The 24906-nt window shown below is 44.6% G+C and overlaps 1 protein-coding gene across 3 annotated transcripts in view; it reads right to left on the bottom strand.

Moving 5' to 3' along the window:
• LOC308104633 (zinc finger MIZ domain-containing protein 1-like) overlaps positions 1–24906 on the bottom strand; it is a 227223-nt gene that overhangs the window by 2837 nt on the left and 199480 nt on the right. For all 3 annotated transcript variants that reach the window (XM_080455085.1, XM_080455086.1, XM_080455087.1), the window contains 16 exons: positions 13633–13768; positions 12891–13038; positions 12052–12269; positions 11604–11814; positions 10526–10825; positions 9667–9849; positions 8704–8781; positions 8236–8404; positions 7360–7501; positions 6460–6670; positions 5605–5710; positions 4881–5041; positions 4182–4249; positions 3755–3823; positions 2363–2607; positions 586–752 (listed from right to left, as the gene is read on the bottom strand). In XM_080455085.1, coding sequence (XP_080311211.1) covers positions 586–752; positions 2363–2607; positions 3755–3823; positions 4182–4249; positions 4881–5041; positions 5605–5710; positions 6460–6670; positions 7360–7501; positions 8236–8404; positions 8704–8781; positions 9667–9849; positions 10526–10825; positions 11604–11814; positions 12052–12269; positions 12891–13038; positions 13633–13768 — 2612 coding nt within the window. The remainder of the gene's footprint in view (positions 1–585; positions 753–2362; positions 2608–3754; positions 3824–4181; positions 4250–4880; positions 5042–5604; positions 5711–6459; positions 6671–7359; positions 7502–8235; positions 8405–8703; positions 8782–9666; positions 9850–10525; positions 10826–11603; positions 11815–12051; positions 12270–12890; positions 13039–13632; positions 13769–24906) is intronic.

Genomic DNA, 24906 nt, shown 5'->3' with positions numbered 1-24906 from the left:
CGCACCTCAACAAAGTTTTCAAAGGCTCCCGACTCACGCCTAGCGAATTAACATAGGAATAAGCCTAGATGCATATCAATTGTCCATTGTGTGACTTGCAGTGATGGTGTTAAGTGACGTGCGCGTCACGTCATTGAAATAGAGTGCAAGAACATACCAAATGAGCATTGCATGCCTGATGGTAGAGCACTTTAATACAATATAACTAACAACTGCGGTGGCTTAGTTTGGTCTAAACTAAGGCTGTCCAAAGTTTTTCAAAGGGGGCCATATTTGAAAATATGAAAATATGTCCAGGCTGGACTTTGTCTGGTCTACCTCAGACATTTATATCATGTGTTCTGGTAGGACACCTGCTGGTTGACATGTGCTATTGCACGAAGCTCAAGCCCAAACAGGCTTTCTACATTAGCTCAGCAGTATAAATGTTGGTGCTCACGCGGGGGACCTGGGTTCAAATACCAGGAAGGACATGAAAGTCATGGAGTTACGCGCCTTTAAGAAATACGCACAGAACAAAGAGATACTAAAAGCACAGGAGCCACTGCGTAGATTTACAAGCAAAAAGGGAGAAAAAAAACTCACTGAGTCTGGCATGTTGTGAGAGAGTGGCTTGTCGTGAGCCATCAGGCTGCTGGGCATGTCAGGCGGGTGCGAAAGCTGGGGGGGACCGTGCATGAAGTCGTTCATCGACGTACCACCAGGGTTGCCATGTGGGAAATCAAAGTTCCCGTGCCCCTGGTAACTGTTGCCTGCAAGACAAAATGAAAAAAAAAAAGAGTCAATACACGTCCCAAGACGTCAGTATATCTTTTGAAGGACTTTGTTACTTTCTTACTCATCTAAAAACCGTCAAACTGCAAACTCATCTAAACTGCCACTAATTCCACATCCGGGGACCCGCTCTCCCCAGAGTTTCTTTTATCTCCCACTTCGCAGTTCCATGGACTGCTATTACGGACCCCCAGCTGCAGATCAAGAGTGTGACTGCGAACCGGGCCTCTCCATGGAGCACGACCGTGGATTTATACTACATTACACAATGCCACTATAGTTATATCATCTTAACATTCTTATATTATACCATTATATATACCATTATATACTGTATATACATTATTTTTGTACTATATTATATTATCATATACTATCTTACACTATTATATTTTCTACTATTGTTATTGCTATTACTTGTATATCTCTGTCTCTCCCTCCCTCTCTCTTCTTTCCCCCCGACACGGTCGAGGCAGAAGTCCGCCCACCCTAGAGCATTGGTTCTCAAAGTGGGGTCCGGGGATGGTCCTTGAGGGAGTTCCAGGGGGTCCCCAGCTAAATGATAGATAGTTAGGAACCACATTGACCCTTATGGGTCTGTAACTCAGAGAGTGTACAAATGGAACCAAATGGACCCTAACGGGTCCATTTGGTTCGATTTGTACACTCTCTGAGTTAAATTAACATTGATTTTACAATATAAATTGGGGTCCCAGAGATAGTAATTACATGAAATGTGGGTCCGTAGCCTAAGGCATGTCAAACTGGGGGTCCTTGAAATGAAAATGGTTGAAAATCACTGCTAGAGCAGTAAGAAATCTTCTCTTATGGGGGTCCCTGGCATATCTTTTCAAATGTGGGTCTAATAAGTGTCAATTTGGGGGTCCTTGACATGAAAAAGTCTCTGCTCTACATGTAAAGTGTCTTGAGACAACTTGTTGTGATTTGACACTTTAATAAAATGTAATTGAATTGAATCAAACGTCCATACATGTATGACACACAATCTTCAAAGTCATTGCTGAGCGTTCGAGTTCGACTACTATTATTGTTCGACTACTATTATTGCTTACTATCGGCAGAAAAATCACCAATCACGTTGGGAACCAAATGGACCCTTACGGGTATGTAGCTCTGACAATGTTAAAGGGATAGTTCACCCCCAATTTCTTTTTTCTATCGATTAGTCACCCCATGGAGACTTGAATTCGTGGGTATTTTTTTGTTTTTGTCGCATTCCTAAGCCAATTCCTAAGCCTTTGTGTCTCCTACCGGAACCGCTGCCTACCGGTCCGCTGGTCATCAAATTATTGGCTTAGGAATGAGACAAAAACAAAAAAATATCCATGAATTCAAGCCTCCATGGGGTGACTAATCCTTACAAAAAAATATATAATTTTTGGGTGAACTATCCCTTTAAATGAATACTGAGGAAAAGTGTAGATTGGCGTCTCAGAGATAATTAAAACATATGGCTGGACCTAAATGAATGAAAATCAGATGGGGGTCTGTGGTGGCCTAGTGCATATCAAACTGGGGGGTCCTTGTGAAATGAGAAGGTTTGATCAACACTGTAATAATAGCCCACCTTGGTTGCCGTATTCGTTGTTGTTGCCCCCCTGTTGGCTGGGCAACGACGGATAGGGCGAGGGCCCGGGTCCGAGCTGGGCTATCATTTCCATCACATTGGGCATGATCATCTGGCTGGGGCTCATAGTCTTAAACCTCTTGGCCAGCGGTCCATCTGGATCCTCTTTGATGTGGATGTCTGACTTAATGGCCACCGGCCGCCAGCTACATGTCGGGTCGATCGTCACCTCCTCAAATTCGGAGCTGGTGGGAGAAAAAAACAGATGGAGGTCTCAATCAGTGGTGGAAAAAGTACTCAAATGTTTTACTTAAGTAAAAGTATCAAAACTGCAGTGTAAAACTACTCTGTTACAAGTAGAAGTCTGGAATTCAAAATAAAAGTAAAAGTACAAAAGTATTCGTATCAAAATGTACTTAAAGTACCAAAAGTAGAAAGTACTCATTGTGCAGAATGTCCCATTTCACACGTTTTCAAATGCATAAAAATCATTTGAAAATAGCTTATCTACAAGCTCACGATGCGGCAATGCGACGCATTGTGAGCTTGTAGATCGGCTATTTTCAAATGGCCAAACTGTATATAGGGCTGAAGTGAGTAATGTATGTTTTGTAATAATAATCAAAATCTACAAAGTAACTAGTAACTAAAGTCTTCAAATAATTGTGGTGGAGTAGAAGTACAATATTTGCCCTCTGAGACGTAGTGGAGTAGAAGTAAAAGTACTGAACATTGGAAATACTCCAGTAAAGTAAAAATACCTCAGAATTTTACTTAAGTACAGTACTTGAGGAAATGTACTTAGTTACTTTACACCATGAATTGGTGAAACTGCAAGGAGGTGAAGCAGCATTAGTATAGATCAGTGGTTCTCAACCTTTTCAGGCCACGACCCCCCCAAATTAATAATAATTGAACTGGGGAGTTGAGGCATTACATTTGGTTTGACTCGGTTCCACAGATACATATTGTGAAAACAGCCAATCTACAAGCTCACAAGTTCAACATTGCGAGGCGTTGTGAGCTTGTAGATCAGCTATTTTCAATTGTTTTGCCTCTTTCTAATATCATTTGATAATTTGGCCAATGTTTGAGCAGTTTTAATATTATAGTTTGTTGATCACTTTTGATGCAGTAATGGTCTTTTTTCATGTTTTTCTTTTCCTTTCTTTTTTTAGGTATTGGGTATTAAAAGTCCTTAAATTATCACTTTACTGTCATCTGGGGACCCCCTCAAAATCACGAACCACTGGTGTGGACTAATAATGTCCTCAAAGTACAATGATAAAGAGAACTGCACTAGTACTCTGATAACGTAAGGGTACAGAGGGTAATGCATAGCTGAATGGGCATCACACCAGTAAGAAGTTGTAAAAGCATGTTGTAACTTACTTTTGAATAGCGTTCAAGATTCCCCACATGTACTGGTCCACTTCCAGGCCCTCTAATAATGCTGTTTTACTGTGAAGAGAGGAATGAAGGGAGACAGATTAGACAGACATTATATTCTACTTTCCATGCTCTAATTCTCCATCTACTATATCTTTTAACTGCATTGATGGGCCTGCGCAATTAAGAATTTCACCCAGGTTACTTGTAATGTGATGTGACAATAAAGTTTGATTCTGATTCTGATTTTGTGCTTACCAAACTGTCAGAACCAAACTTAATGTTCATGAGGAGGCCTGTTACTGAACAAACACTCTCTAGCGATGATTACTATTGAAATGCTATACAATTTTAACAAAAACACTTTTTGTTTTATCCCACAAATATCACTTTTACAGCACCGTTAAGTATCACAGCTGGAAACACTTACTTGCATACAGGACACCGCCACGTCCCCCGCTCACAGTTCAGTTGTAAATATGATTCCAAATCGAAGCACTGCAAGAAGGAACAAACCAAACACACACCATCACATCACACATCCACAACATTTCAATAGTTTTGGGGGAAAAATCATATAGAGGTCCCTGACACAAAACCTTTGTAAAACCGCGTATCAATTTGGAGGTCCTTGACATAAAAATGTTTGAGAACCAAGTGCCTCAGACCACCACAGACAGTCTGGGGAAAACTGTTGCTGAAAATAGCAAATCCACAAGCTCACACAAACAACGCATCTCAACATGACGCGTTGTTGTGAGCTTGTAGATCGGGCTATTTTCAGCAAAGATATTCAACGTAGAGCGAAGAAAACAGAAAATACACTAGTATAGAGCCCTGAGGGACTCCGTTCAACAACACATGGGGGTTTAAGTCAGTGGTTCTCAACTAGTGGTCCATGGGGGGGTACATAGCGCCACAATCATTTTAAACCAATTAGCTTTGGCTATTCAAAAATAGCAGATATACTACAGTAGATCTGCTATTTTTGAAAAATCTTGAAAATGTGTGCATATCTTTGCTTCTGGGGGGGGTCCACGGCAAAATGTATATCAATTTGAGGGGTCCTTGGCATGAAAAAGGTTGAAACCACAGGGTTTAAGTGGTTAAAATGTTGAACGTCACTCGCCTGCACGTGTTTGCAGTCGTGTCCTCTGGCTGGAAGCTGTATCCGTCGGAAGGTGATGGGACATTTGAGGGAGACCTTGATGGCCGTCTGCTCCACGCCGTCCTCTCCGTTGAGCGAGGCGCCGCCCGAGGACGCCGCTACGCTGCTGAAGTTCCTCTTGACTGCAGGGAGGGGAACGGGGGGGACGGGGAGATGGTTTGTCGGTTGCTAATAGGCTAATATGCAAAAGAACACTTCAAAAAGTACTGGGAGAATATAGGACACTTTTAAACAAACCAGGTGTGATGGTCAGGTTATTATAACCAATTCAAACCGGGAAAAGCATCTGTGTCAATTTAGATTTTAGCTATAAAAAAATAGCAGATCTACAAGCTCATAGCGTGTCACTTCATGCCGCGCTATGAGCTTGTAGATCTGCTATTTTAGAAAAATCGTGAAAATGTGTGCAAATCTTTGAATATATATATATTTTTTTAAAGCGAATATTCTTCTCAACTCAAATCTTTGCTTCCGGGGGTCCCTGGAACTAAATATTTTGAGATGAGGGTCCACGGCCAAATATATATAATTGTGGGGGTCCTTCATGTGAAAAAGTTTGAGCACCACTCATATAGCAACATGCGTTTTTCAGAAAACTGTTAGGATTTTTAGAATCGGCCTCAGGTCTTAATGGGATAACTAACTAAAACGAAGCATGAACGGGGCTTTGGCACGTAGCACGTACCTTTGGTGATGCAGTGCTCTGCAGGCAGAAGCCTCTTCTTCAGTAGGCCCTGCAGGACCGAGCGGACCGAGGGCCGGTGCACCAGCTGAAGCACGAACAAGTGAGACTGTGGAGAGAAATCAGACATCAACAACATCATCATCATCTTCATCAACACCGTCATTATCCAAATAAATACTGTATATCATGTGGGTCTGGTATATCGTATCTTTGGTATCCAACTTCTGTTTGTGCCAGTATCAAGGCCTTCCTATGTGGACCTACAGTACCAAGGCGTTTTTCTATTTTTACCTCATTTTGGACTACGTATATACAGTATGTCAATACCTTTCTAGTGTACAAGATAGCTGTTGTACTGAACCTACAACAGCTATCTTTTTTTTTTCTCAAGATTTTTTTTTAGGCTTTTTATGCCTTTATTGATGATAGGACAGTAGTTTGACAGGAAATGGGGAGAGAGAGAGATGGGTAGTGACACACAGCAAAGGCCGTCGGGATTGGGAGTCGAACCCACGACGCGCTGTCAGGCTACATTAAGCCTAGGTGCCCGGACCACTACGCCAGCCGTCGGGGCCTACTGCTATCTTTTTTAACCTGCACCTTATGTCTAACCTCATGTACATCAGTGCTACTTTTTTTATGCTATATGTAAAAATGCATGTATCTTTGATTATTCTTTTGTCCTGTTTCTTTCCTTGTTTTCTCCTTGCACTCCCTCTCTCTCTCTGCCCGCCCCCTCCCCCCCTTTCCTGGAAACTACAAATGATTAAACAAATTCACCCACTTTTTTTACACCTGAAAACCTGAAATGATATGACAATGAAGTTGATTGTGATTGTGTGTGCTACTACTCACGCAGCAGCAGGCGGTGACGGTGATCTGGATGGTGTTGCGCCCCGGTTGGCACACGTGCTTCAGGTGCAAGGGTTTATGGGAGGTCTTGTTGTCGCCCCGCTCGATGGTGAGGGGCGTGGCGTTGACGCTGACCTGGACGGAGGCGGGCCAGTTGGTGTTCATCTGGCGGTCCTCATGGTGGTAGCACTTGAACTGCAGCTCAAGATCCGATCTGCACAAGATTTGAAAAATAAAATAATGTTAAGCCTGATTTGGAGGACTTTGGGTGCCCTGAGTGATGTTAGGCAGTGGTGTAAAGTAACTAAGTACATTTACTCAAGTACTGTACTTAAGTACACTTTTCAGGATTTTTTTTACTTTACTGGAGAACTTCCAATTTTCAATACTTTTACTTCTACTCCACTACATCTCAGAGGCAAATATTATACTTTTACTCCACTACAATTATTTGAAAACTTTAGTTACTAGTTACTTTGCAGATATAAATTATTATATTATAAAACGCATCAACCACTTCAGCCCTATTTTATACCTAGGCTATTTGAAAATAGCCGATCTACAAGCTCACAACGCGTCACACCGCAACGCGTTGTGAGCTTGTAGATCTGCTATTTTCAAACATTTTTGTACTTTTACTTCTGGTACTTTAAGTATATTTTGATGCCAATACTTTTGTACTTTTACTCAAGTAATATTTTGAACACAAGGCCTTTTACTTGTAAACAGAGTATTTTTTACACTACTTTTACTTAAGTAAAATGTCAGAGTACTTCTACCACCACTGAATGGGGGGTCCGTAGCCTAATAATAATGCATAATCATCCTTCAAATGAAACAGGCTGAGAGAAACACTAGGTGTACTAATATGCGTAGTAGCCTTCGGGTGGCGCTGTTCTCTACCTCCACATGAGGGTCTGGTGCACGGAGGGCCGTAGGTGGAAGACGTGGTTGCTGACGGCCAGGTTGTGCTCTAGCCTGAAGGGCTCCAGGACCACGCCGTCCCGCACAGGGAACGTCAGCCGCAGCTCCTCATTAGGGTTGGCTATGGGAGGAGAGAGGAGAGGAGAGAGGAGACAGGCTCAAACCGTGGCCTACTTTCTGTTAGGAAAGGATTCGCCCCGAAGGCAGAGCGGAGAGTGAATCATGTTTTGAGATAATAAAAAAACAAAACACAAATGCTCCAATAAGTGCTCCAGGAGGCGGCCTTTAGTATACAGAGGGAATCTGGTCAACTTCTGCTTATCATACTACTACCAGTGGTAGTCCACGTCAGTCCTATATAATACACTTTGGCTATTTGAAAATAGCCGATCTAAAAGCTCACAACGCGTCGCAAATGGATCTGCTATTTTCATAAGATTTTTATTCATTTTGAAAACTTGAAATGGGACATTCTGCATAATGAGTACTTTTACTCAAGTAAATGTTGAATACAGGACTTTTACTTGTAACTGAGTATTTCTAGATTGTGGAATTGATACTTTTACTTAAGTAAAACATTTCAGTACTTTTTCCACCACTGAGAAATTGTAAGAACATATTTACATGTGAATAGTGACATATTTAAATTAACATGTTCATGTCTACTATTTTTTTCTTTTTTTCCAACAACATTACAACAAAATTACAGTTTACAGTTTAGGCATTTAGCAGACGCTCATAATCCAGAGCAAATACAGTAAGCAAGGACACAAGGACACTAGTCACACTATTAAAAAATGTTCTGACAAGCTACCAGGACCTTCAGGTGGTCTTTGGGTGTTCAGGACCACTCACCTGGAGGAGGAGGAAGTGCAGAGATATTTGGTTTGATGTCAGGAGGGAAGGGGGGCTTGACGTCCTGGTTTGGTGACAGATATGGAGGAATATTACTTCCGGGGGTCATGGGTGGCGTCGGGTTGCCTGGCACTGGGGAGTGAGGGTAGCCACCCACCGGTCTGGGCGGCTGAAATGGATGCAGAGGTGAAAAGACTACATTATTTCCTATCTCTCAGAGATTTCACTTTTTATTTTATTTTAACTCTGACAGAGTACAAATCCATTTGGTTCCATTTGTACACTGTCAAGAGTTACAGACCCGTAAGTGTCCATTTGGACCCCTGGTGGTCCCCGAACCTGACCTTGAGAAACAGTTCTGTATCTTCAGTAACGTATGTACAATAATACGATGTGTTGTGACCAAACTGAGATGCCAGCTGTGGTAGAGTTAAATCATTAAATGTAACGTTTCTTTAATGAACTTACCCCATTCATACTGCCTTGGCTGTACTGATATCCACTCCCAGAGAAGTTGTTGGCTTGGCCATTAAAAGGTGGCTCTTGCTGTGATTGGAAGAAACACAAATGATCTTGGTTGATGACACTGGGTTATAGTGCATATTTAGCAAAAATGCCCCAAGGAAAGGCACCTTGCATAAAGACCCTGCATGCTAGAGCAACATCAATGCATACAGTACATCAGTGTTGATTTTGACAGCAAATTTTGATTTAGTTTTAGTCATAAATTTCATTTTGAATGAAATTATGTTTCGTTTTAGTCATATTTTAGTCACCTGAAACGTATTACTTTTAGTCTAGTTTTAGTTGACTAAATATCATAAGATTTTAGTCGAATAAATCTACAGGACAAAAAAACTTTTTTGCCGGGCCGTAATGGCATCGAACTGGCAGATTTCTTCTTAGCTGCATGCCGATAAATAGCCGATCTACAAGCTCACAACACGTCGCGCTGCGACGTGTTGTGAGCTTGTAGATCAGCTATTTTTGGTCTGTGACACCCACACGCACCCATGATGACTTGTTTTAGTTCTACTGGATCTCTTCTCCACTATAGTCCCTCCCAAACATTTTAGTCTAATTTTTTTTTATTGACGAAACCAGTCAGCATATTTAGTCATAGTTTTAGTCATCACCAGCTTAGTTTTTATTTAGTTTTTATTTAGTTTTCGTAAGTGAAGTAGTCGACAGACATTTTTTGTCATAGTTTTAGTCGACGAAATCAACACTGCAGTACATGTCATGCATGCAATGCACCAGCTTCGCCAGGTTTCAGAGTGGGAAACCCTATACTGGTGCCAGCCATGCCACTGTGGATAACAGTGCCTACCAAATGGCATATACAGGACCAGTGGTTTTCAAACTTTACCAATGCCAAGGACAAAAAAACACTAGCATAGACATAAACACAGAGCAACGGTGCTGTCTTACCTTGTAGTACTGGCCCATGGCTCCGCTGGGTGGGGGGTACTGGCCCTGGATCTGCTGACCTGGCATCCTCTGGCCAGGGTAGTTGGGGGATGGCAGCGGCCGGGAGGCATTAGGGGCGGGGTACTGCCCCTGCTGGCTGGGAAACTGGCTGTTTGGTCCATACTGCTGTCCACCATAGTTAGGCTGGGGGAGAGGGGGGGCATGATGATAACTGTTAACCACTTAATGCCCTGTATGCTTAAAATAGCTTATATACAAGCTCACTTGCAGATCTGCTATAATAAAAAAATATATATATATTTGTTGCATTTCGTTAGCCTCATATCATAATAGCCTAAGTCACCTTTTGGTCAAATTGACATTTTTGCCTAGCTCTACTTTCCTAACACTGCTGCCTGTGTCCTAAGCCAATCGGAATGCTTGTTACATTCCAAAATGACTTAAGTTTTGACTTAGGAAGCTATTATGAAAGTAAAAAGCATTCGATAGGCTGAGAACATTGGCAATAAGGCAGGGTGAATCAGCAGGTGTTAGGGGAGTAGAGTTAGGCAGATATAAATAAAGGCAGATAAACATGACTTTCTGCTCAAGTCATCTATAGGTGACTTAGGCAGAAAGTGTTTTTTTTGTTTTGTCTCTGCTGAAAACCTTAAAAATATGAGTTAGGGAATTATGCTATGAGGCAAACTATTTGTTTTTATCTATTGATTTTTTTTTTAATGTCACCTATAATGACATGCCCAAAGGAGAGATGCCACCATGAACTTGGTTAACATTCTCAGTATAAACGCTATTCTATAAGCAACCTCAACATTTGGCTAGAATGTACACAAGTGTTTGAATGGAGACGTAAGCTCACCTCCCCCGGGTACGGCCTCTTCATGCCCTGCATGCCCATGCCTTGGGGGGGCCCTCGGGGCCCCGCGTAGCCTTGCTGGGGCATTCTTTGGCCGCCGTGGCCCCCGAACGGCCCCCCCATGCCTTGGCCCCCCCTGGGCTGGTTCATCCCCATGGGGGGGCCGCCGCCCATGTTGTTAGGGTTCATGCCACCGCCCATGTTGCCGGGGAGGTTCGGGGGGCCGCGCGGGGGCCCTGGCCCCTGGGTCATGAACTGACTGCTGTACGTCTGGCTCGGTCCCATCTGGAAAGAGGAACTCATCTGGATGACAAAAGACATATTGGTCAATAAGACACTTAATTTTTGGTCCAAATGGGACCCTTACGGGTCTGTAACTGTTAGAGTCCTACAGTATATAAACCAGTGATTCTCAACCTGTGGGTCGGGGCCCACTGGTCGGGCGTGAGGATATTGCAAGTGGGCCCCCAACTAATTAGCATGATGATATAACATTAATATTGGAAAAATAATCATGTTAATAAAAAGTGGTTACACCATAGAGTTAATATGAATAGAGGGCATCGTAAATCCCCGCCCATCCACTTGCACCGAGTTGCTCACCCAGCGCATACTCCTAAATCACCCATTCTTCCGGGTTGTGAAATGTGACGGGCGGGGGCCTATTTGGGGCTTCTGTGACACGTTATTCAGGAGGTGACGCGTTTTGCGTCGTGCGGAAGCTCGTGAATCGAGCCCATTGGTCGAAACCGTTTTCGCTCGTTTTCGTGACAGTGGCCCCAGGCCGTTTTAAGCTGCAGTACCTATGAATGGCCAGCATGTCCAATGTGCTTCAATGCAACCTCTGGGTTTTGGGGGCTTGGGTTACACAGATGCGTTCTCGGTTTTAATGGGTTAATGAATAATACTCTAGTCTGTATATTACTGCTCCAAATATTACCGCTGCCAGGCGTCATCTAACCTGGAAAAATACATTTGTAGTGATGTTATGATTTGGTCTACGGTTCCTTTGAAATCAGATTGAGAACCAGTGATCAAGGCTTTAGTTGTGTGTGTGTGTGTGTGTCTCTCTCTCTCCTACCGGTCCATATTGGTTCATGTCCTGCTTGTTCTGCGTCTCCTGCTGCATGGCGGCCACGGTGGCCGTAGCGGTGGCCGTGGCCGTGGCGGCGGCTGCGGCCACTGCGGCGGCGGCGGCAGCAGCAGCGGGCTGGGTGAAGTCCCCGGGACCGCGGGAGTGCTGGGGCATGCCCATCCCACCGGGCCCAGAGTTCGGCCCTCCGGGGCCGTAACTGCAAACAAAGAACAACAACGGTTGCTAAAAATACCTCAAAACTGTACTTAAGTACAGTGCTTAAGTAAATGTACTTAGTTACTTTCCACCACTGTCTGTACCAAGAACGACGCTCATTTGAAGGACCAAAGTAAAAGTAGCGAAGTTTTTCAAAATTTGTCAGATACCCAAAAGCTCGACTATTATGACATTGATGCTTCCCATGCGCTGTCTTAAAGTGTCTGGGACAACTTACTTGCCACCAAAACCTCCCCCACCAGGGTAGTTGGGTCTTCCGTACATGCCCTGCTGCATGTAGGCCTGGTTGTTGTTGCCTTTGTTGGGGAACTGCTGCTGTGGACCCCCAGGGAACTGAGGGGAGTTCATGCCTGGGTTGTTCCCCGACATCCCCGAACCCATGGGGTTTCCCCCGGGGTTCATGTTCTGGCTGTTCACCATGGGATTCCCCAGCACCTATTGGGAGAGATTACATTACAGATACTTATTACACGGCTTGGTTGAGTGCTTGATTCTGATTGGTCAATCGCTGAATTCAGCGGTGTGTTATTTCTTGATAATGACCGATGAGCTCAATAACAGACCGCTGTCTAATCAAAGACTCAGAGCACCTGCTCATATCAACCTGCGCTGCTTGATTTGATGCCGTATCCAACATGACAGCCATGTAAACAAACACACCATGTCATTTACAACTAAACGTTGCTCTCAAGAATGTTTTTGAAAACATTTGAAGCGAGAAATAGACAATGCAGTAACCGAAAATTCTATTCTATTTGATCCACTACACTTGTTTTCCGAGGCGAACGTGTCTGCACAACACTTATGGAATACTTTCATTGCCGTAAGCAAGGAAATACTTAATCTTGTTGTTATGTTTGGGTCAATTTATTTTTATTAGCCGTGTAATAAGCGGGATAATGTATGGGTAGCTGGTCATTATTGACCAGCTTGCATACTATAGGTATAACATGGATAGTAAGTATGTTTCTCTCTGTTTCTATAGCATTCGGTAGATGTACTGTACAAGAATAGTGGCAGGCCAGGTCCAGAGCTGTGTGACTGTGATGTCCTCACCTGACTCTGAGAGGTGTTGGTGACGCCCCACACCGTGGTCACCACCGACAATTGTCCCGGTCCTGGCTGGTTGGTGTTCTGTTGCCAGGGATTGGGAACATGATTGGGAACATGATTGGGAACCGAGTCATAAGGAAAGTTCCCATCTCTGGAAGGGACACAAAAAAAGGAAAACAGCATGTTGGCAAAAGAAGGAAAACGTTTGACGCACTTTCACTGCAGCAATATTTGTTCTGCGGAGCGGCAGCACGCTTACATAACATATGTTTGCTTTTAGACAAACGACAGGCGGAAGGAAGACAATGGTTTCATTGTACCGAGTACTGGTTGTCAAACATCGGGTCCGGGGGATCACCAGGGGGTCCAAATGGACCCTTTACGGGTCTGTAACTCTGAGAGTGCACAAATGGAACCAAATAGACCCCATAGGGGTCCCTGGCACAACATATTTTCAAATGGGGGGGTCTGCGGCCCGTACGAGTCAATTTGGTGGTCCTTGACATGAAAGTTTTTGAGAACCATGCACTGCCATAAGGAACGTGGATTTCCTGGGGAGTGCAGGGCTTCAGTCCGTTCAAACTCAATAAACGCACGCACGCACGCACGCACGCACGCACGCACGCACGCACGCACGCACGCACGCACACGCACACACACACACACACACACACACACACACACACACACACACACACACACACACACACACACACACACACACACAGAGCATAGTGAGACTGACCCGTGTGAGAGTCCAGGCTTCATGGAGCTCATGGGCGGCTGCATGGGCACCTTGCCCGGAGGCTCGTTCTGTCTGCTCTTCTGGTGGCGGAGGAGGAGGAGACGACCCAGCTCCTCACACCAGGAGGACAGCAGAGCTGCAGGAGAGGACCAGAGAGAGAGAGAGAGACATAGAGAGACACAGACACAGAGAGAGACAGAGAGAGAGAGAGAGAGAGAGAGAAAGAAAGTGTGTTTTAGAATAGTGGTTCCCAAATTATTCTGGGGGGTCCGCAGATGATTAGCTTAATGTGCAATATTGTTTTCTCACTCAACAGTAAACAAACCAACATACAGTATGAGAGTATACGGGGTATCTGCACATTTCTAAAGTTACAATTTAATGACTTTTAAGACTTTTTTAAATAGTAAATTGGCCAAATTGTCAAATATTACGTAAGAAAGAGGAAAACATTGTGAAAATAGCTCACAGCCTGTGAGCTTGTAGTTTGGCTCTTTTCACAATATTTATCTGTGGAACCGAGTGAAACTAAATGTAATGCCTCAACTCCTACATTCAAGTGCTTGTCAGGGTGGGGGGTCCCCGGTTCACATTGGGGGGTCACGGAAAAGGTTGAGAACCACTGTAATATAGAATAGTGGTTCCCAAACTTCAAGTGAAAATCTATGAGCCGATCTACAAAGCTTGTAGATCGTAAATCTTTTCACCATATTTGAAATAGGACTCGTGGTTCATTCATTATAGATATCTTTTGTAAGTGAAAGTCATGAGCTTGAAACAAAAACACGATGCGACGCATAATGAGCTTGTAGATCTGCAATTTTTGGCACAGAATAGTATCAGATGGGGGGTCTGCGGACAAATACTTGCCATGAAAATGTTTGAGAACCACTGGATTAACAACATTAGGACACAAGCCCAAATAAGCAACTACACTTTAGACACAAGCCCAAAAAAATGCAACCCGCAACTACCAACATTTACAAGCAACTTTACAGAAAAACAAGCCCTTTGCTGGCACCCTGACGTGCTGCAACAAAGTCATAAATAGGAAGCCTCATTGGCCACTGGGCCGCACGTCAACCCCCCCCCCCCCCCATGTTAAGCAGAGCCACAACTCCACTGCAAGATATATGCCTGAGTTGTATAGAAGTAGACCTAAAGAGACTAAACTAGACTAGACTTTGTTTCTGATTCATAACCATTACTATAACTATATGGTATTTTGGTATGGAAAAAACATTTTTTTTAATTTAAGAAAGAATCCTATATCATAACATAAGTATCTAAGTCTGTCATTTATGATGAGTTATTATTATTCTAATAGTGGAGAGACCTCTGCTTCAATAGTCATAACGCATGCGTTATTCCATACCAAATGGGTTGCACAATTGTCTATACTTTTACTTCTGGAGTAGAAGTAAAAGTATAGACAATTGGAAATACTCCAGTAAAGAAAAAGTATCTAAAAATTGTACTTAAGTACAGTACTTGAGTAAATGTACTTAGTTACTTTACACCACTGCATTCATGTATATCCATTCCATGGCTTCACTAGAAAGACTCAGAAGCCGCTGCCACTGCAGGATCCAGCCACTAGGGTTCACTGTTGCCCCACACAGCCACAGAGACTCCAGGCCCTTCACTCCTACATACATTGGTACTGTATACCCACCAATCTACCTACAGTACACACACTGCTCGGCTAAGTTCCCACCACAGAGTGCGTTTTTGATCACATAGTGCAGCCCTTCATCTGCAGTGCATCCTTTGCACTGTGCCAACCGCAGAAATACGCTTTTTTGTTTAATGTGTTTGTTTGTCAGCAGCGAGCGGCGAATATCCCACCCTGCTGCCAGACACAAGGACAGGCCACCACCACGATGCAGGGAGAAGGGGTGGGGCGGGGTGGAGAGAGAGAACAAGCAAGCAAACGGAGAGATAGAGAGTGGGAGAGAGAGACAGAGAGAGACAGGAAGAGATGAGACAGCAGGCTAATGGGGCTGATATGGAGGAAAGAGCAAACAAAAGCTTCTGACTCCCGTCATAAACATGGCAACCCAGAGATTTAACCACCACACGCACGCACTTGAGTGCTTGCACACACACACACACACACACAGTGGTGTGTTTATATTCGCTCACAGGCGAGCACAAGCACTCTCATAGTGTGCACACATCATGCAGTCACACAGTACACGCTCGTAGCCATGCACGTTGCACGCACGCACGCACACACACACACTCTCTCTGTCAGAATAAATAGGACACGAGATGTCCTCGGAGTATTCCCAATTTTGCATGTGAGAATAAAAGGGAATTTCAGCGTGAATGCACACACACACACGCACACGTGCACGCATACACACACACACACACGCACACCTTATCCTCTCTCTCTCTCCCCGAGCCCCACTTGAAGCGGAGCATCTCACCCCAAAAGGCACCTCTCCTTTCATTTGAACACTGAGCACACCAGCCTCACTCTGTAAAGATGAGGGCTGGAATACAAAAGACATGTACAGATGGTGCCAGCAGTCTCTCCCTGCCTCTCCCTCCCTCCCTCCCTCCCTCCCTCGCTCTCTTCTCTCTCTGCTCTCCTCTCTTCCTCTCCTCCCTCCTTCTTGAAAGCAGCACGGAGCCCAGGCACAGTGGCAGCTGGGTTTTTTCCTCCCTATAGCCTCCCACCCATCTCTCTCTCTCTCTAGTCTCTCTCTCTCCCTCCCTCCCTGTTCTTGGCAAGGCAGGTGCCAGGAGACTGAGGAGACAGCCTGCACTGATCCTCTGGAGGATCGATCCCACTCCAACCCCGGCGCACTGAGCTGCTGTGGCTACAGGGCTGCAGGGCTGGATGGGGGGCTCAGAGGTTGACACAACAACGGGCCACAGAACCACAACCTCTTTCTGAGGCACACTTTCACCCCCCCACCCCGCCAAAAACAAACAAACAAACAAACATGAAGCAGAGAAAAAGGAGGCTCACACAGTACTGGTTACACTCAGTCAAATGGGGTTGTTATGGAGTTGATGTTGGTTAGCATCAGTTAATCCCATTAAAAACCGGGAAAGCATCTGTGTCTTTTTAAGATTTTAGCGTGTGGATATTCAAAAATAGCAGATGTACAAGCTCACAGCGAGCTTGTACATCTGCAATTTTTTTAACCTTTTTTGAAAAATCTTCAAAGAACTACTAGTTTAGAAGACACTTAATGGGGTTGATTAAAACTGAACCGGGTCTGAGTGTTAGACACTGTTTCTCAACGCCTGGCCCGGGGACCACCAAGGGGTCCAAATGGTCCCCTTTAGGTCCATGCACAAATGCAACCGTGTTTGTATACACTCTCAGAGTGTAAATAAACACTAAGGATTTTGCTGGTGTAGATTAGGGTCCCAGAGATTAAATCTTAACGTAGCATCAAAATGGGCGTCTGTGGGCCTAATCTATATGAAACATGGGGGGTCCTTGAAATAAAAAAAAAAGGTTGTGAATCACCGTGTTAGGACACCCTGTGCTGTTAAAATAGCCCCCCTTCCCACCCCAGCCCCTTCTGATGGAGAGTTTTTCAATTGGAGGGCCCTGGCGAACAGCCAGCGTGTTACAGCTCAATTAGGGCCCATTATTAGCTTCCAACAAGGGGTAACTTGCACTTCTCCCTATGTTGATAAACATTGCCACCACCGCAAATGTTTTATCCACCGAAACGTGTGCCACCACCGTGAGACTGTCTGGATGGATGGCTTGGGGGGGGAGGGGGTGTGTGTGTGTGGGGTGCACCCGTATCCTCGTTTCACACACACACACACACACACACACACACACACACACACACACACACACACACACACACACACACACACACACACACCACACACACACACACACACACACACACACACACACACACACACACACACACACACACAGCGTCACAGACTGACATCAACAGCCCCGGGGACTGTTTTGTTGTTTGCAGTGCGGGAGAAAAAGAGAAACAGGAGAGAGAGAGAGAGAGAGAGAGGGCGTGAGAGTGAAAGAAAAGAAAAGGCATAGAGAGAAAAGACAACAGTCTGCAAAGGAGCCGAGCCGAGCGGAGGAGTGACGATGCGTTTCTCTGGATAAAGAGAGAGGAGAAAAACGAGCGAGAGAGAGAGAGAGAGAGAGAGAGAGAGAGACAGAGACCGATAGAGAGACAACGCTCCCCGCCCCGCCACTTAAAGAGGAATTATTCTACCCCACCATTAGATAAAGGGCTTATCGCCCCACAAAATTACCACCTCCACTGAGCCCCCCCGACCTGTTTTAAAGGGGCGGCGCTCTGTCATCGAGTCAAAGGATCAACTTGGGGGTTTGGCATGGCGGGGGGGCGCGGGGGGGAGGGGGGGTTGAAGACACCGCCCCCTTTCCAGTCCTCGCAATCTCTTTAAACCCCACCCACCCCCCCAGTCTTCTCCCCAAAACGTCTCTCAGGACATCCAGAGAGATGATGGAACACAAAAGAGGCACTGTTCCTCTCCTCCTCTCCTCCTCCCACGGCCAGCCCTTCAATAGACTCATCTGTACCCCCTCCTCCGCCCCCCCCCACCCCACGACATCTCCAGTGGTGGAAAGTAACTAAGTACATTTACTCAAGTACTGCACTAAACCACTTAACTCATTGACTGCCAGAGTTAAAACCTCGTTCATAGCAGCCCTTGCCAGCGATTTTCGTGTTTTTTTGTTTCGTTATTTTGTTATTTAATTCACATATAGAAAGTCTAGCTTGACACTTGAATCGTTTTGATCGTTCCACCACTAGAGAGCAGCACATACCAAGCTTGATCGGCTCGCTGACACACTCGCCCCCTCCCAGACCCACTCACACAGTGAAACACATGAACCGGAAGTGAAATGTCTCAGATTCTGTTATCGGCGAAAATTACTTTGTGATACACAACGGGGATGACTGTTCGTCACCCAGACCATAGATTATAGGAGGGGAGGTCTCCGATCGTTTTTCATAGCGTGTGAAAAACCGTTTGTTTCCCTATTATGGTCGAAAATGACTGGGGGGAAAAATGTAAAACCGAAAACGGAACCCAAGTCATGGAACCGGATGCAGTGGTGGTTGAAGTAAGTGGAACCTGAAACTTAGCCTGATTCATAACAGAATAGCGTGATCAGAGCATAAAGATCAATAAAGACCATAGATCGCATTAACGCGATCCTGGCGGCCAAGCGCGCTATTTATTAGATCGCGTTAATGCGATAATGGCGGCCAATGAGTTAATAAACCCTCTGTAGTACACTGACCTGAGTTGGCTCTGTACTCAAACCACTATTTTTCCGTCAACACCAAATCTCTTTGCCAAAAAACGAGACGTGTTGTGAGCTTGTAGATCGGCTATTTTGGGATAATGTTCCGGATATGGATGCTGGGGAAGTACAATTTTGAGGTACTTTTCATTTCCTTTAGTACAGTGGTTCTCAACCAGTGGTCCGGGGACCACCAGTGGTTCTTGGGGGGGGTACCAGAGGGTCCCCAGCGAAATTAGTTAACATAGCGTCACAATCGTTTTAAACCACTTATCTTTGGCTATTAAAAAATAGCAGATATACAAGCTCATAGCACGAGTGCCGCGATATGAGCTTGTAGATCTGCTGAAAAATCTTGAAAATGTGAGCATATCTTTGAATATATATATTTTTTTAAAGCGAACACTTTTAACTCAAATCTTTGCTTCTGGGTGGGTCCCTGGCACAAAACATTTTCAGATGGGGGTCCGCAGCCAAATATATATCAATTTAGGGGTCCTTGGCATGAAAAAGGTTGAAAACCACTGCTTTAGTACGTCAATGTGTCAATACTTACACGTCTACTCCACTACATCTCAGAGGCAAATATTGTGCCCTCTCTCTGTCTCTCTCTCTCTGTGTGTCTCTGTCTCTCTCTCTCTCTCTCTCTCTCTCTCTCTCCTGACAAGAGGTTGCCAAAAGCTGGAGATAATCGTCTCAGGTGTTTGTATTCTAAAGCCTGTCCACTTCACAGCGGGGAGAGAGGAGAGACCAGGAGTGGATCAGTGGATCAAATCGCTGTTTTACCGCCGACAAGATCACCCCCCCCCACCCCTCCAATGTTGTGTCCCGGGCTGAGAGATAAATCCTCTCTTGTCTGTCCACAACCAGTGGGTGGACCAAGTACTCAGCCCCAGTAGGCTACTTGAGTCTAAAGTATAAATACTGCTGTATGTAGTGGAGTCAAATATTACTCCACTACAAATGAAAGCTGCATGTTCTGGTACAAGTGACATTTGTACTTGAGTTAAAGTGCTGGAGTACTTAAAAAAAAAAAAAAAAAGTATTCAAAAGTAAATACAAAAATCACACCCTGTGTGAAGTGGGCGGTGTCTTGCTAGCTAATCACAATACTGAATGGAGTCAACCAATCATGTACAAAAGATAAATACATTTATTGAAACACTCTTTATGATGGACCAAACCATAACTTGAAAAAAACAAATGTATGTTTTTTTTTTAAGTTATGGTTTCTTATATAGGGCTATGCACATGTGTCATGTGACACTGGCCAATCACAAAGCATCGGGGTACTTTTTGGCCAATCACAGCGCAGGATAATTGTACAAATTTCACAGCGCAGGATAATTGTACAAATGTCCAAACCTCACTTATAGGGGCGGTTTCACCGCCCAAAAATACGCCAAAAAAATTACTTTACCCATTAAAACCGGTAAAGCATCTGTGTCATTTTAGATTTTGGCTATAATATATCGTCTCTGTCGGGTGGAAATATGGCCCAAACTGTTACTTTTCATGATTCAAATTCAAAAATAGCAAAAGTAGCAGATCCACAAGCTCGAAATGCGGCGCGGCCCGACAAGCAACGATATAGAGGAACATAGGTTTTTCCAGAACACTTGTTAAATGATTTAGAAGGCATTTGTAGAATCGGCCTCGGGTCTTGATAGGTTAAATACAGTCCTCATGTCCACCATACTGTCCACCAATAACAACCTACTGTCCACCCTACTGTCCACCAATAACAACCTACTGTCCACCAATAACAACCTACTGTCCACCAATAACAACCTACTGTCCACCCTACTGTCCACCAATAACAACCTACTGTCCACCAATAACAACCTACTGTCCACCAATAACAACCTACTGTCCACCAATAACAACCTACTGTCCACCAATAACAACCTACTGTCCACCAATAACAACCTACTGTCCACCAATAACAACCTACTGTCCACCCTACTGTCCACCAATAACAACCTACTGTCCACCCTACTATCCACCAATAACAAACTACTGTCCACCCTACTGTCCACCAATAACAACCTACTGTCCACCAATAACAACCTACTGTCCACCCTACTATCCACCAATAACAACCTACTGTCCACCCTACTGTCCACCAATAACAACCTACTGTCCACCCTACTATCCACCAATAACAAACTACTGTCCACCCCACTGTCCACCAATAACAAACTACTGTCCACCCTACTGTCCACCAATAACAAACTACTGTCCACCCCACTGTCCACCAATAACAAACTACTGTCCACCAATAACAACCTACTGTCCACCCTACTGTCCACCAATAACAAACTACTGTCCACCCTACTGTCCACCAATAACAAACTACTGTCCACCAATAACAACCTACTGTCCACCAATAACAAACTACTGTCCACCCTACTGTCCACCAATAACAAACTACTGTCCACCCTACTGTCCACCAATAACAAACTACTGTCCACCAATAACAACCTACTGTCCACCAATAACAACCTACTGTCCACCAATAACAACCTACTGTCCACCCTACTGTCCACCAATAACAACCTACTGTCCACCAATAACAAACTACTGTCCACCCTACTGTCCACCAATAACAAACTACTGTCCACCAATAACAACCTACTGTCCACCAATAACAACCTACTGTCCACCAATAACAAACTACTGTCCACCCTACTGTCCACCAATAACAAACTACTGTCCACCAATAACAAACTACTGTCCACCCTACTGTCCACCAATAACAAACTACTGTCCACCCTACTGTCCACCAATAACAACCTACTGTCCACCAATAACAACCTACTGTCCACCCTACTGTCCACCAATAACAAACTACTGTCCACCAATAACAACCTACTGTCCACCCTACTGTCCACCAATAACAAACTACTGTCCACCCTACTGTCCACCAATAACAAACTACTGTCCACCCTACTGTCCACCAATAACAAACTACTGTCCACCCTACTGTCCACCAATAACAAACTACTGTCCACCAATAACAACCTACTGTCCACCAATAACAACCTACTGTCCACCCTACTGTCCACCAATAACAACCTGCTGTCCACCAATAACAAACTACTGTCCACCCTACTGTCCACCAATAACAACCTGCTGTCCACCAATAACAACCTACTGTCCACCAATAACAACCTACTGTCCACCCTACTGTCCACCAATAACAAACTACTGTCCACCCTACTGTCCACCAATAACAACCTGCTGTCCACCAATAACAACCTACTGTCCACCAATAACAACCTACTGTCCACCCTACTGTCCACCAATAACAAACTACTGTCCACCCTACTGTCCACCAATAACAACCTGCTGTCCACCAATAACAACCTACTGTCCACCAATAACAACCTACTGTCCACCCTACTGTCCACCAATAACAAACTACTGTCCACCAATAACAACCTGCTGTCCACCAATAACAACCTACTGTCCACCAATAACAACCTACTGTCCACCAACAACAACCTACTGTCCACCAATAACAACCTACTGTCCACCAATAACAACCTACTGTCCACCAACAACAACCTACTGTCCACCAATAACAACCTACTGTCCACCAATAACAACCTGCTGTCCACCAATAACAACCTACTGTCCACCAACAACAACCTACTGTCCACCAATAACAACCTACTGTCCACCAATAACAACCTACTGTCCACCAATAACAACCTACTGTCCACCCTACTGTCCACCAATAACAAACTACTGTCCACCAATAACAACCTGCTGTCCACCAATAACAACCTACTGTCCACCAACAACAACCTACTGTCCACCCTACTGTCCACCAATAACAACCTGCTGTCCACCAATAACAACCTACTGTCCACCAATAACAACCTACTGTCCACCCTACTGTCCACCAATAACAACCTGCTGTCCACCAATAACAACCTACTGTCCACCCTACTGTCCACCAATAACAACCTGCTGTCCACCAATAACAACCTACTGTCCACCCTACTGTCCACCAATAACAAATTACTGTCCACCAATAACAACCTACTGTCCACCAATAACAACCTACTGTCCACCCTACTGTCCACCAATAACAAACTACTGTCCACCCTACTGTCCACCAATAACAAACTACTGTCCACCCCACTGTCCACCAATAACAAACTACTGTCCACCAATAACAACCTACTGTCCACCAATAACAACCTACTGTCCACCCTACTGTCCACCAATAACAAACTACTGTCCACCCTACTGTCCACCAATAACAAACTACTGTCCACCAATAACAACCTACTGTCCACCAATAACAAACTACTGTCCACCCTACTGTCCACCAATAACAAACTACTGTCCACCCTACTGTCCACCAATAACAAACTACTGTCCACCAATAACAACCTACTGTCCACCAATAACAACCTACTGTCCACCAATAACAACCTACTGTCCACCCTACTGTCCACCAATAACAACCTACTGTCCACCAATAACAACCTACTGTCCACCAATAACAACCTACTGTCCACCAATAACAACCTACTGTCCACCAATAACAACCTACTGTCCACCAATAACAAACTACTGTCCACCCTACTGTCCACCAATAACAAACTACTGTCCACCAATAACAAACTACTGTCCACCCTACTGTCCACCAATAACAAACTACTGTCCACCCTACTGTCCACCAATAACAACCTGCTGTCCACCAATAACAACCTACTGTCCACCAATAACAACCTACTGTCCACCAATAACAACCTACTGTCCACCAATAACAAACTACTGTCCACCCTACTGTCCACCAATAACAACCTGCTGTCCACCAATAACAACCTGCTGTCCACCAATAACAAACTACTGTCCACCAATAACAACCTACTGTCCACCAATAACAACCTACTGTCCACCAATAACAAACTACTGTCCACCCTACTGTCCACCAATAACAAACTACTGTCCACCAATAACAAACTACTGTCCACCCTACTGTCCACCAATAACAAACTACTGTCCACCCTACTGTCCACCAATAACAACCTACTATCCACCAATAACAAACTACTGTCCACCCTACTGTCCACCAATAACAAACTACTGTCCACCAATAACAACCTACTGTCCACCCTACTGTCCACCAATAACAAACTACTGTCCACCCTACTGTCCACCAATAACAAACTACTGTCCACCCTACTGTCCACCAATAACAAACTACTGTCCACCCTACTGTCCACCAATAACAAACTACTGTCCACCAATAACAACCTACTGTCCACCAATAACAACCTACTGTCCACCCTACTGTCCACCAATAACAACCTGCTGTCCACCAATAACAAACTACTGTCCACCCTACTGTCCACCAATAACAACCTGCTGTCCACCAATAACAACCTACTGTCCACCAATAACAACCTACTGTCCACCCTACTGTCCACCAATAACAAACTACTGTCCACCAATAACAACCTGCTGTCCACCAATAACAACCTACTGTCCACCAACAACAACCTACTGTCCACCCTACTGTCCACCAATAACAACCTACTGTCCACCAACAACAACCTACTGTCCACCAATAACAACCTACTGTCCACCAATAACAACCTACTGTCCACCAACAACAACCTACTGTCCACCAATAACAACCTACTGTCCACCAATAACAACCTGCTGTCCACCAATAACAACCTACTGTCCACCAACAACAACCTACTGTCCACCAATAACAACCTACTGTCCACCAACAACAACCTACTGTCCACCCTACTGTCCACCAATAACAACCTACTGTCCACCAACAACAACCTACTGTCCACCAATAACAACCTACTGTCCACCAACAACAACCTACTGTCCACCAACAACAACCTACTGTCCACCAATAACAACCTACTGTCCACCAATAACAACCTACTGTCCACCAACAACAACCTACTGTCCACCAATAACAACCTACTGTCCACCCT

Source organism: Gymnoscopelus braueri (assembly GCF_963280865.1).
Source record: "Gymnoscopelus braueri genome assembly, chromosome: 17".
Lineage (NCBI taxonomy): Eukaryota > Metazoa > Chordata > Actinopteri > Myctophiformes > Myctophidae > Gymnoscopelus > Gymnoscopelus braueri.
This window is presented reverse-complemented; position numbering and strand designations above follow the sequence as displayed.